This window comes from Stigmatopora argus, chromosome 1 (genome assembly GCF_051989625.1).
Source record: "Stigmatopora argus isolate UIUO_Sarg chromosome 1, RoL_Sarg_1.0, whole genome shotgun sequence".
Classification (NCBI taxonomy): domain Eukaryota; kingdom Metazoa; phylum Chordata; class Actinopteri; order Syngnathiformes; family Syngnathidae; genus Stigmatopora; species Stigmatopora argus.
Window position 1 is genome coordinate 18,505,693 of NC_135387.1, and position 12,762 is coordinate 18,518,454.

Sequence of the window (12,762 nt, forward strand, 5' to 3'; positions counted from 1 at the left end):
AAGCAGTTGACTTGATCAGATGCCACAATCAATAGGCTAACACACCTACAAAAGCAGACTGTTAAATCCCACAGATCTGCGCCCCTGGCGCTTTTTACTTCGTCTTTTCTGCATTAATTGTGCCAACGTTGTGAGTGCGGGCCAGATGTCACCACGACCTGTGGGGATTATTACAAATCTGTTGGCCTCATTGTTTATGTGGACCCCTTTGAGCCCCTTGCAATACTCCTGCTCGACTTCTGGACAAACAAGACCAGACCCAGATTGCTAATGTGCAAAATAACAAGCTTGGCCTCCGCTATCGGGCTGAGGACATGTGGGACTCTTGGAGACTTTACCGTCCCGCTTGCAGTGACCGTGGCTTGGGCCAAATGGCCACCGGGGACCCCTTCATGTCTCCCAGTTTGGCCAGAACGGTGCCATGATCCTTGGCAAAGCTAGGAACCTAATGAACACATCAGCCAGCTGAGCTACGGACGCAGGAAAGGTTGGGGTCGAAGGGTATAGGGTTCAACTGCAATGAAAAAAATGCATCTATGCAAACATATTAGTAGATTATGTTAGATTAGAACTTTATTTCATCCCATATTCGGGAAATTTCTTGGTGGCAGTAGCAAGACAGACACAAGACACACAAGACATTGTAGACCTAGATAGGAAACTGGAGCCACACACAGGAAGTCCACAAGGTGGGGACCTTCTGCAGACTGAGACTGAGATTACCACACAGTCCCTCAGTAGTCTTTTTGGTGTTTTAACCCATGGTGCCTTTATACCTGTGACCAGACTGACCAAGATTGCTTGACTTCAGCTATGAGATGGTGCTAGTGAAGTCATCTCACTACTACAAAAAGAAGCTTCAAATGGTAGATAGAGTAGGTAAGGCTGGCAAATTGACAAAGCTCCAAAAAAAGGTCCCCCATATATTATCCTGAGCACTCATCCCAAAGTGTGACCACAGGATTTTTTTCTTCCATCATCTGCCTACAAGAAACTGGCAATCACAAATGTTTAATTTGTTCAATATTTGCAATATCAAATACTTGGGAGTAATGAGCAACACTTGTTTCTGCCGAGCTGCAGACTGTGACCTGAAATTTTATAATTTTTGTCGTGTTAAAAACTTGTAATTTACGCAATATGCACAATGTAGTAAAACCAAAGTTATTGCAAAACAGTCATTTTTTGATGATAATTTGAGTTGACTAAGATACTAAATAACAGTGAAAGGACACCTCTCTTTTGCAGTTGATGTGTTTAAGTGCTTGCAGTGCATGTGCATATGTGTAAGTTTCTGGCTTTGTTTTGGCAGTTGTCACCTAGCTTGAGATTACGCTCCTGGAAAAGCATTTACTTAAAAGTTTTTCAATCAGGCAAATGGACACGGATCTTGATGTAAATTGCTTGTCACTGTAGCCCATGCTTTTCATCATTAGTGAATATAAGCATACACTTCTCCTACGATCGTCAATTTAAAAATCATAGCGCTGAAGCCATTAGGGATCCAGTATTGTCTCAATTTGTGTTATGTTACAATATTTTCTTTGGGAATTTTATTTTTTATTTTGTGCGCCCCTGAATGTGTCTGAATCTGATTGAATATGCACTTGAGCACTGCGCAATTGGTAGCGTGAAGACGAGTAATTAAGAAATGGTGTGGCTTTTACATAGATGATGGCTCAAAAGAAGAAAAAAATATACACAAAAATCTAACAAGGCTTTACCAAATTCTAGTCAACTACAAAAACATCTAAGATCTTTCAACCCCTAATTAAAATCGCTCAAAGCGAAAGAAAAGCACACATTGATCACAGAACTAACATTCTTTTTATACAATAAATATAAAAAGCAACTAAACAAAAAATAATCTCATAAAAGGGCAAATGAAAATCCGACTGCTTTAATTGTTCAGTTTACCACAATTGAACTAAAAATCAAACTCACGATGCAGGCCAAAAAAAGAATGTTGCAACCTTAACCTTAAAGTTTGGCTGACCAACATAGCCATCAAATAATTTGTGTAACTTTCAATAACAACGGATCAGCTATCAGCAGCTATTTTGGGCCGCTCTTCAGGAATAAACTGTGCCAGTTGTTATCATTCTCCTGTTGCAAGACCCATGGCCAGCAAATGAGACCATGATTTGTGACAATGGCAACACATTTCTCTTTATAATACCTTGATCATGGATTTCATTCTGGGTCACTGAAGATGTAGTGGTACATTCACCTGACGTTAGCGCTGGCGGTGTAGAATCGATTTCCATTGAAAAGCGTCGTTATTGTGAGTGTGAATGCTTGTCTCTCTTTGCCCAATGACTGAATGGCGAACATTTTAGGGTGAAAACGGGCCTAAACTTCAGCAGGATTCTGAAAGGCATGAGCGGTTTTGAAAATGTATACAGACTGATTTCATTCTAACCTGCACACATTAAATCCACTAAAACAAGGGTGTCAAACTCGGGTTGGTTCGCGGGCCACATTAACGTCAACTTGATTTCATGTGGGCCGGACCATTTTAGATATAATATTTAGAATTTTTTTAATAAATGGATTAAAAGAACTGGATTAAAATCCCTGAATATTCAGTTTTTATAGATCTAAAACAGTTTATTTCAGCTTTTTATATATATTTTTAGATTTTACAAAATGATTTTTGAACTAAAAAACAAAGAAAAAAATTAAAATTATTGATTTAAATGGGGGAAAATCTGAAAATTTAATATACATCTATACTCTTCATTTCAATTTGATCCTAAAACAGAAAGTCGGCACTCATGATTTACTTTCCCCGGCCACACAAAATGATTCGGCGGGCCAGATTTGGCCCCTGGGCCGCCACTTTGATAGAGGTGCAGTAAAAAGACCCTTAATTATCAAATAGGACTGTCAATCAAATGTGAGCAACAATGCACTGTATCACAGGAGATTATACACTTAATAGTGCGATTGTCATTTTTTTTTAACTACAAAAGAGACTTTTAGGGCTCTAATTCCTGAGTGTTGTCCCCACAAACTCAATCCAGCCATCATCGTGAACACTGCATGTCCGAGTGTGATGTTGTGTCTGTGTGTTGGGGGGTACATGGAAAGCAAAGGGAAAAGTGAGGACCTTTTGTGTGTCCATATGACTGAGAGCGCTCCCTGCTGGGTGTACAGATGGTGCCGACGATGGACACATTTTCACGTGGGACCGAGAGCTTTCTGGATCCCATACCTCCTGTTCTTCCATTCACTTACACACGCACGCACATACGTCCACGCTTATGTCAGTGTTTTAATGGTTTGTATTCAAGAATGAAACTACGCAACTCCTTTTTATGGCATTTTATAGGCATTATTTACATATGTGTGCTGTTGATCATTACTGAGAACTTTGAATTGTCTCACACTGTGCAGGTTTTAAGCTCACGGACCACATTGAATTTGAAGAAAAGTGAATAGTTTTGTTCTCTTGTGAGTTTGATGTCACAAATTATAAATGTTTGTTCTAATCCATTCTTCCCCACTCCGTCTCACCTCTTTTGTCATTGTTCTTCCTCCAAAGCCCCCAGTGGCTTCCCACCCACCTGAGAGTAGCCTGACAAAGTGACTAATCCTCCCCATTTCACAGCTCCATCCGACTGCTTCCAGCTCGCTGATATGTTCACATTTGGGAGTCATGGCTGACCATGTGATGCATGTCATTGGAGTTCAAGATGTTTTTTGTTCTCTGTCATCATATTTACAGTGACTCACTCAGCAGTTTTGGTCAACCATTCCCGTTGGTTTACACTTTCTAAGAAAAGTCTACATTAGGTGGAAACATTTTTAAGACAATTTGGGGATCCGCAAAGTCAGGTCACAAGAATTCCATCCGTTTTTGTTATTATCTGCATGAGTTGGGTTAAATGTTTTATGTATCCTGGCGACACATCTTTTCAGCGGACTGAGACCAGGTTTTATTATGGACTTTACGAAACATTAACTTGGATCCCCTTCGTCCTTAGGACCCAGTTTGGTTCTATGGTTTGAGTCAAGGTTAATTTGCACCCAAAATTTCGGGTGAAAGTCATGGGATGTTGTTTCAGTATTTCCACATTAGCATTGATGCCATCAATTTTTCTAGTGCACTGATGATGTTGATGCAAGTACTTTGCAGATATTCCAAAACAAAGTGGTTAGTGTATCTTGCCTATGCACGTTTGGAATGTTTCATTTCTTTTGGGGGAAGCATTATTGTCTTAACACAGTCTAAAACGTTTTGTCAGAAACTTGACCAGGGGCCTCACCCACTGAGGAGGGGTCCGGGCAACACAGGCCAGCCGCACGGACCATCACAGATCAAGCCATCAGTGTGGGTGTGTGTCCATGGGCTCCAGCTGTCAAGAGGGCTCTGTCTCCTGGTCCTGACATGTCTCCAATACACCCTGCTGTGAGACTCTCCATGTCACACCAACACATATTCATGCACACACACATACACACACTTGGAGCCCAGGGCGACCTGCCCGTCATCTCTTACACAGTCAATTTTCTCTCATGCATGCTGGATATGCACTGATTTTGTCCTTCTGGCACTGCACATAGTGGGACTTGTATGTCCATCACAGTGAGGGTGTGCACAGTGGCTGCGGGCCACGACCAGTCATCGAGCTTGCTCTTATAATTGTAACCACCTCTTGAGGGACGACAATCGTGCGCACACTCTACCAGCCATGCAACTTCTTCAACTCTGAAGGTAGATGTGATGGTCAGAAGGCCCAAAGAGGGACAAAAAGCTAACAAATGCAAATTTCTGTTATTTATTTGGTCCAATGCAGTGGCGGCCCCTATAGGCGAGTGAATTTATGATCCTGAGTTATGCCTTGGCCTTCACTGAAAGAGATATGATGCATTTTAAATAAAACAATGGCTATAAATGTACTGAACTATTTTCTTGCACATGGTGTTATTACATTGAATTCAAAGTTTTTGTTTTGAATAATTCAACCTTTGCATTTACTACTGCAATATGCAACCTTATATGGATTTTAAATCATGTAATATTAAAATGAGTAAAGTAATACGTAGTACAGTCATAGAGTAAAGATAAGACGTCAAAATAAAATTAATTTCAACAAGTGTTGCATTTGACAGGTAGACTCAGTGTTCTGAGATTCATGAACGCAAATAAAACTGTCTTTCATTAAATTGCCCTTTAAAAAAATGCTGTTTTTTTCTATCTAACAAATTGGCATACATGCCATGCTGTTTGAGCCCTAGTATACGTATATGGCAACACAAATGATGGAGCAACTTAACTAGACATCAATATTGCAAGACTCCCAGGGAAATTTGTGTTGGTTTTGGTCTGAGCCAATGTCTCTATTAAACACATGTTGAGGAAAACAGAAAAAATGCAAATATTTTTTAATTGCGTTTCTAGAGAAGGCAACTACAACTCCAATAATTACAATGGTACATATTGGGGTTTCCTTCTGCTTCGTCTGACTCATTGAAACTCAAAATATTGGGAAAACATTATCTTTTTTTTGCCAATAAGATGCTAGACAAATGACCAACATTGATTTTTGTTGTTGTTGCTATAAATGCTTCAGCTCATATTCAAATCTATACATTCCACAGATCAATTATGGATTACTTATTGTTGAGGCGCTCTAAGAGAAACAATACTACATTAGTCAAGTAAATTAAGAGCATCCATCATTGCAACATTATATTTCTTTGCTGTCTTTCACAAAAGCCGTGAACGCGGCCCAACTCGGGTTTATGTTTTCAATCTTTTATGATCACCCCCCAATTTGACAGGCAGAAAACGCTACGGGGGTCGTGGGGGACCTGGGGGGCGTGCACAACAACGAGCATGCATGTCAGAGAGCGTTGGGATGGGGGAGTGAGAGAGAGACAGAGACAGTCAGAGAGAAAGAGAGATAGAGTGAGAGAGAGAGAGAGAGAGAGAGAGAGAGAGAGAGACAGAGAGAGACAGAGAGAGACAGAGAGAGACAGAGTGAGGGAGGGAGAGAGAGAGAGAGAGAGAGAGAGAGAGAGAGAGAGAGAGAGAGAGAGAGAGAGAGAGAGAGAGAGAGAGAGAGAGAGAGAGAGAGAGAGAGAGAGAGAGAGAGAGAGAGAGAGAGAAAGATAGAGAGACAGAGAGACAGAGTCGGCGAGAGAGTACGAGAGAGTAGGAGAGAGAGATAGAGAGAGAGAGGGAGAGAGAGAGAGGGAGAGAGAGAGCGAGAGAGGGAGCGAGAGAGATAGAGGGAGAGAGAGAGAGAGAGAGAGAGAGAGGGGGGGGGGATCGCTCTGAAACAATACCTTTGCTCAAACGGAATATATTCCAACAGCCGTTTCATCGGTGAAGTGAGCCTTTATTTGACGAGGGTCGTTTGGATCTTGCCTCACACGCGATCCCAGCAGAGAGGAAGGATGTGGCATAGGCACATCAAGTGACTTTCTATATCCCGAAGACTCTCCATCTCTCCATCTCCAACATCTTCCAGCTCCCCAATGGAGGAGTAGCCAGCGATCAGCTTCTATTGTCTCTCCACCATCACATGTGGTGGATGTGGTGGACCCCAAACGGGTGGCGGACGTCGTTAGTTGCACTAATTCCTCCAGCAACATTTCATCCCGGCGCACTCCCATGATCCCATGTGTGCAAGTTGGAAAAGAAAAAGTTGGTGTTGAAGTTGCACGTGCAACGTCGAGCTGCATGGAATATGATTTTAAGTTGATCATCGCTTGAGGATTTTTTTCTTTCTTTTTTTCTTTTTTTTTTGTAATACTGACAAAGATTCAGACAACTGTATTAAGGTGAGTGTGTCATGTCTGGACAAAAAATGATGCATTTGCTTTGAATAATTGTATTAAGATAATTTGACGTTAGTAGAATGCCACATTAAGTTAATATATAGAGTTTTTTGGGGGGAGAAACGGCCGTATGATGGTTATGAATCAGCCAATATTCACCAGTATGACAGATGGCCGAGTCTTATGTTAATTCGGGAAAAAACTGGATTTGCATAACGTAGTTAAAATAAAAGAATTCTTCCTCAAATGAAGTCCATTAAAATGTTGTGAAAATCTAATATTTTCCGACAATCATTTGCTCTTGACTTTAGAGACGATATTCATCATTTATAGAATGTAAATGTCAAAAGGGATTTCGTTTATTATATTTTTTTTCAATTGAGAAATGCTTCCAAAAATCCTTCGTAAGTTGCAGACAAGTAAAAATGCGGAAAAGGTAAATAACTTTTCAAAAATGCAAATTGCCTTTGAAAAAAAAGAGAAAGAGAACATAGCGCTAAATAATATTCCTCTTTTTTTAGAGTCTAAGGCTTCAGTGCAAACGAAAGATTTGAAAAATGATGCTCAGTCCGGACCAGGCTGAGGCGGACCTCTCGTGGACTCAATCCGACCCGGAGACGCTCCTGAGCGGCCTCAAATCGGCGGGATGCTCGTCCGAGGAGCTCGCCGAGGGCGACGAGCGAGCCAACAAGTGCCGGGGGGATCAGCCCCTGAGCCGGGAGGAGAAGCGGCGGCGGCGGCGGGCCACCGCCAAGTACCGTTCGGCCCACGCCACCCGGGAGCGAATCCGGGTGGAGGCGTTCAACGTGGCTTTCGCCGAGCTCCGTAAACTCCTTCCCACTTTACCCCCTGACAAGAAACTGTCCAAAATTGAGATCCTCAGACTGGCCATCTGCTACATCTCCTATCTTAACCACGTCTTGGACGTTTAAAAAAATAGTAATAATAATAATGACCATGCATATATTTGGCCTTTGACATTTTCTTGACCAGTGTTTTTTATTTTGTTTTATTTAATTAATTTATTTTTTAAACAATGTTCAAATCTCCCCTTTCCGCGTAGTGTTAAACGGGGGGGGGGGGGGCTGATTTTGGAAAACATTTTCCCCCTCCACACAGAAGGCAACAGGTTCGGGCTCGTTTCGGCTGATTGGATGCAATTGCTGCCTCATTATCTCCGATCACTCGGGGGGCCGGCACGTGGCCCACGGGGGCTTTCTTGGGCATTCGTGGGCCACGCCGTGACACGATGGATGCCAGGCGAGTGCACGTTTAGTCTCCAATTCCCTTAAAATTGAAAAAAAATCGCAAATACATGAATCGTTTCTGGTTGGGAAAGAATGAGAAAATGCGCAAGTGCCACTTATGACGTGACCTTAATTGTTACTATTTTTGGTGAGTGCAAAATGATTTATTTGATTGTGTTGCTATTTAAGTCTAAACTTATTTATCTTTACCTCGGCGCGTGCGTGTGTGTATGTGTGTATTTATTTTTGCTTCGCTATTTTAGACTGTGCGTGGAGTCCAACTTGGAAATGGTGGTCTTCTTTGAAATTGCACTTTTGGTTTATTTATTCCACGTGAGTCGGATGTGTTTATTCTTACTATTATCGTCATTATTTGATGTCTATTGTCTATCAATAGCAACGATAAGCACTTCAAAATGGAGCACACCTGCTCTATAAAATATTTATTTCCTAATAGTTAAGAGGTTAGAAATGGACGGCTTCTATTATTTATTTTCAAAACTATTATGGCAAACAAACGGCTTCCACCACCGAGAGAATGACACGATTCAACCTCGATTCTGCTGTGACCAAAAAAAAACAAAAAAACAAAAAAAAAACCTAATAATTTAGTAGAAGTACTTGGAAGTGATTATGTTGGATCTTTTGATGTTGTTGGGAGGGTATTTGTTTAATTGTCTCTGCTTGGTATTTGGAATTATGTTATTGATGATGTTTTTTTTTCTAGTGAAGAGAAAAAAAACATATCCTCTATCCAAAGATTTTTTTTGTCTCTTCAGGGTTGTGTAGACTACTTGTTGCTTATATGCACATATTTTGTAGTAGAGCTATTGTGTGACTGCTGGTTTCTAAAGGACACACTTTTCATATTTTCAATTAAAAACGGAGTTATTTGAAAACCGATGTTGATTGCATCTTTTTAAGAAATCTCCGCATCGAATTGTGGGGATTTATGCAAACAAGTCTGAGGAATGGCAACTCTATAATCTTGAAAAAGTTATTAACTTATTTACACTCTTAACAGTTGGTCCCACCAACATGCCATTAATATAATGCAGCACATTATACAGGAATATTGTTTCATGATATATTTACAAGAGTTACGTTGAACATGCTACTTCTGTTTGACATTAACACATTAATGTTGAATATGAAATACATCTAAACAAATGTTTGGGAGAATGAGGGGCAGTTCTAAAATAATAAATTCCATTAACCCCACCTAACTTGCATTCTCTATAGGGTTTAAACCATGTTTTTTTAATCGTGGCATTGTAGGTAGACATAAATTTTGTGATTTATTTTCACGCAAACCACTAGAGAGCGCATTGGTGCCACGAATTGTACTAGAATCTAGATCCACAGGCGCGTGCACATGGGTGCGTAGAAAGTGATTAAAAAAATTGCACGCGGTGAGCGTGCTGCTGCACCATCCATCCATCCATCCAAATCCACCCATTCATTCACTCACATACATACATACACACGCACGCACACGGTGTCAGTGGTCAGCAGCTCAAGGCAGTAGTAGTAGTAGGCCTCCACCGTGTGTGCTCCTGGCTGAAAGGCTTGCTCCCTCCCCAGAGAGGGGGCAGGTGTTACTCCAGACGAGCCAAGACAACCAAATTACTGGCCGTCTGGCACCTCCCGTGGGAAAGCCGCGAGGGAGGGATGGATGGATGGGAGACATGGAAATTTATGAGCCAGCTCACCAGCGAGCTATATAATATAGCCAAATGGGTGAAGCAAAAAGAACACAATATTTAAAATCCGCTGTGATAATTTATCTATCTATCTGTCTGTCATCATCATTATCCATCCATCCAAACTGCTTCTCAACCCACCTACTCACTTATCTCCCTAGATTTTACCTACCTACCAAACCTGTCTGTTTGCCCCCCCTGTCCATTGAGCCATCAATCCATCCATCTTTTAATCTATCAACATACCTAACATCCCATCCATCCATCCATCCATCCATCCATCGATCGATCCATCCATCCATCCATCCATCCTAGATTATCTTGAAAAAGTCTTGACATAGGCTGCCCATGGGCACCATGTAGCACGCAAGAATAATATTAGTTGCCAGCGGTCTGTTATAAAAAATAAAACATCAATGAGATCCTATTCTATAAAATAATAATAATAATAATAATAATAATAATAATAATAATAATAATAATAATAATAATAATAAACTGGAATGAGGAGAAGTGAATTGAGATGCCACTAATCCAGCCTGGACTCCCTCCGTCTGTACACCTAATTTGCCAGTTGGCAATATAAGGAGTGAAGGAGATAGGGATAATCTAAGATGGAGGGATAAAGACAAGTTGTACAACTAATAGTAATGTTTAACAATTTTCAGCAAAAATAGCAAATATTGTATTACGTATATACCTATCTGCATTGTTAAATGGTTTCTCTGCAAGTGTTGCTACATCAGTTCTGTGAAAATACCCATTTTTCTGAAGGCAAAGTTATAAGGTCATTTGAATAGATGTTTAATTCTTCTTATTTTCCATTTAATTTGAAAACAAACTTGAACAAACAGTGGCAGTACGCATCTTGAATCTTTCAAAAATGTGCTCATCCAATACCAAACAACTGCTTTCCTGTTAAACTCTTATCATAATTTCTCTGTAAAATACAGTAACATCTGTATTCCCTTTCATCAAAATTGTTTCTAGAACCAAATGAATCAAAGTTTGACCGGTGCTCTGGGATGACCGATTCAACCTTAACTCAGTACAATACTTAAGTCACAATAAAATTATAAAAAACATCAACAGATTGCGGTCTCGTATCCAAAAATAAAACAAGATGTGAACTTGTGGCATTGCTTGGACTTGTGCTTGAGTCCATTGAAAGGATGTGTCCATCTGTGCTCTTCCATTAAGGCGGCACAAGGCCATTTGTTTTTTTCCCCTTCATTTCTAAAGCTGCGCTAGAATCAGCTTCCTTCAATTTATTCCTTACCTCCATAACCCCCTCTCACACACACACACCCTGACCCCACTCCCCCTTCCATCCATCCCCCAAAGTGCTGAGGGCGCTGAACAGCCTGGCTGACAGTGTGGCTGCTGTTGCAGTGTGCATGTGTGTGTGTGTTAGAGTGAGAGAGGGAGAGAGAGAGCAAGAGAGAGAGAGAGAATCATATTTCACATATACACAGCGCAGCGTGCTTATGTAATGGCTGAGGATGAAGAGCAACCATATGTCAGGAAGTGTGACGACTGCACTAGACCGTAGAGCCGCCATCGTCATCCTCTTCATCACTCGGGTGTGCACGGGGTCCGCTCGGTGCCAGCATGCACGTGGCGTTCCACTCACATCCGTTTAATTCAGAGAAGTGGCATGCTTTGTGCAAATTGGACGGGGAGAGAGTGACAACAAACAGCCATATGTTCACAACATTGGAGAGCTGTCATTTTTTTCCTCGCTGTCTTTTATACGCCGTATGTGCGCTCGTGTTCAAACCCCACACGCGGACACCTGATGGAGGTGTGTGTTTAGCGGGGCACCTCTGGCCTCCCGCGTGAAGAGGGCTTGAACAGCAAAGGTACAGAAAGTACAAAGCCTCGTCCATGTGTTGAAATGCAGCCCCCGGGATGGGCCGTATTATCTGGACCTACTTCACCAGCCGGGTCCCGAGGCCCGAGCTGGCTCGTGGCCCTTTGTCTCCAAACAGATGGGAATGGGAAAAGAGGAGAAATGGAGAATCAGACAGGAAGAGCGTGTGTGTCGAGCGGCTGGGGGTGTTGGGGTGAGGGAACGGGAAGGGGGTTGAGAAAGGGCCAGTCTGTTCTCATTAAGTGCTGTATTGAAGACCCCTCCCAACACGTACACAATGCGTCAGCAGCCGCGGATGGTTCCCTTCTCATTCAGACTCACGCTCGGACCATCTGTACTGGGGCTTGTCATAAGGTGTGTGTGAATACATTAGCGGCCTCGGAACCACAGAGCCCAATCTGGACCCTTGCAATCGTGACCTTTCCATTTGCATAACATATTTTAACGCCCATTGTTCAGGCTTGTGACGAATAAATAGGGCCAACCTATTTAGGATCCTGTTGGCCACCTTGGCGTCCAAAGTCATCTGAAATAAGTTATTATATTGCTTATCTCAAAATGGAAGGGAATACCTCAGGTCAGAAGTTAAAATAACTGCTATTGCAATGTAAATGGCCGCTCTGGGCTTCAATTTTGTAGACGGTGCAGCTGTGCTGTGTCAAAATTTGGAGCATCTTGATTTTCATGTGGAAGACTCGCTGCACCTGTTTGGGAATTTAGCAGATCGCCTCTAACCTACGGTTTGAGAATGTGATACCAGAAAGTTGGTTTTAAGGATATGTCATCTGAAAGCATGGCCCATTGGTGAAATAATGCAAATTTGGTCATTTGTGAGGATAAACGGTGCAGAAAATGAATGAATGATTGGTGGACAGGTCCTGAGTCAACAATTCTCCTGGGCTCATTTACAAGGGTATCTCCTTGTTTCTAATATGTTTGAAAATTTTGCACCAAACATTGACAGCGGCATACTTTTCCACAAAGAGATGTCTTAATGAGAGATCTGATTGTGGCACATTAAAAAGGATGAGAGGCCCTGCTTTAATTGGCAGAAAATGGAATTGGCTGGGAAAACTAAAGCCTCTCTGTTCCATATGTGTCCTGCTAGAGATAATGGCTAAATATTGAATTTAATTTGACTGAATCT

At 41.6% G+C, this 12,762-nt stretch overlaps 1 protein-coding gene across 1 annotated transcript; it reads left to right on the forward strand.

Moving 5' to 3' along the window:
• The first annotated feature begins 6,331 nt into the window (after positions 1-6,331).
• nhlh2 (nescient helix loop helix 2) lies at positions 6,332-8,940 on the forward strand. The gene is made up of 2 exons (XM_077606094.1): positions 6,332-6,795; positions 7,314-8,940. Exon 2 carries the CDS (start codon positions 7,350-7,352, stop codon positions 7,722-7,724), a length of 375 nt encoding a protein of 124 aa, XP_077462220.1. The 5' UTR covers positions 6,332-6,795; positions 7,314-7,349; the 3' UTR covers positions 7,725-8,940.
• Positions 8,941-12,762: the final 3,822 nt, after the last annotated feature.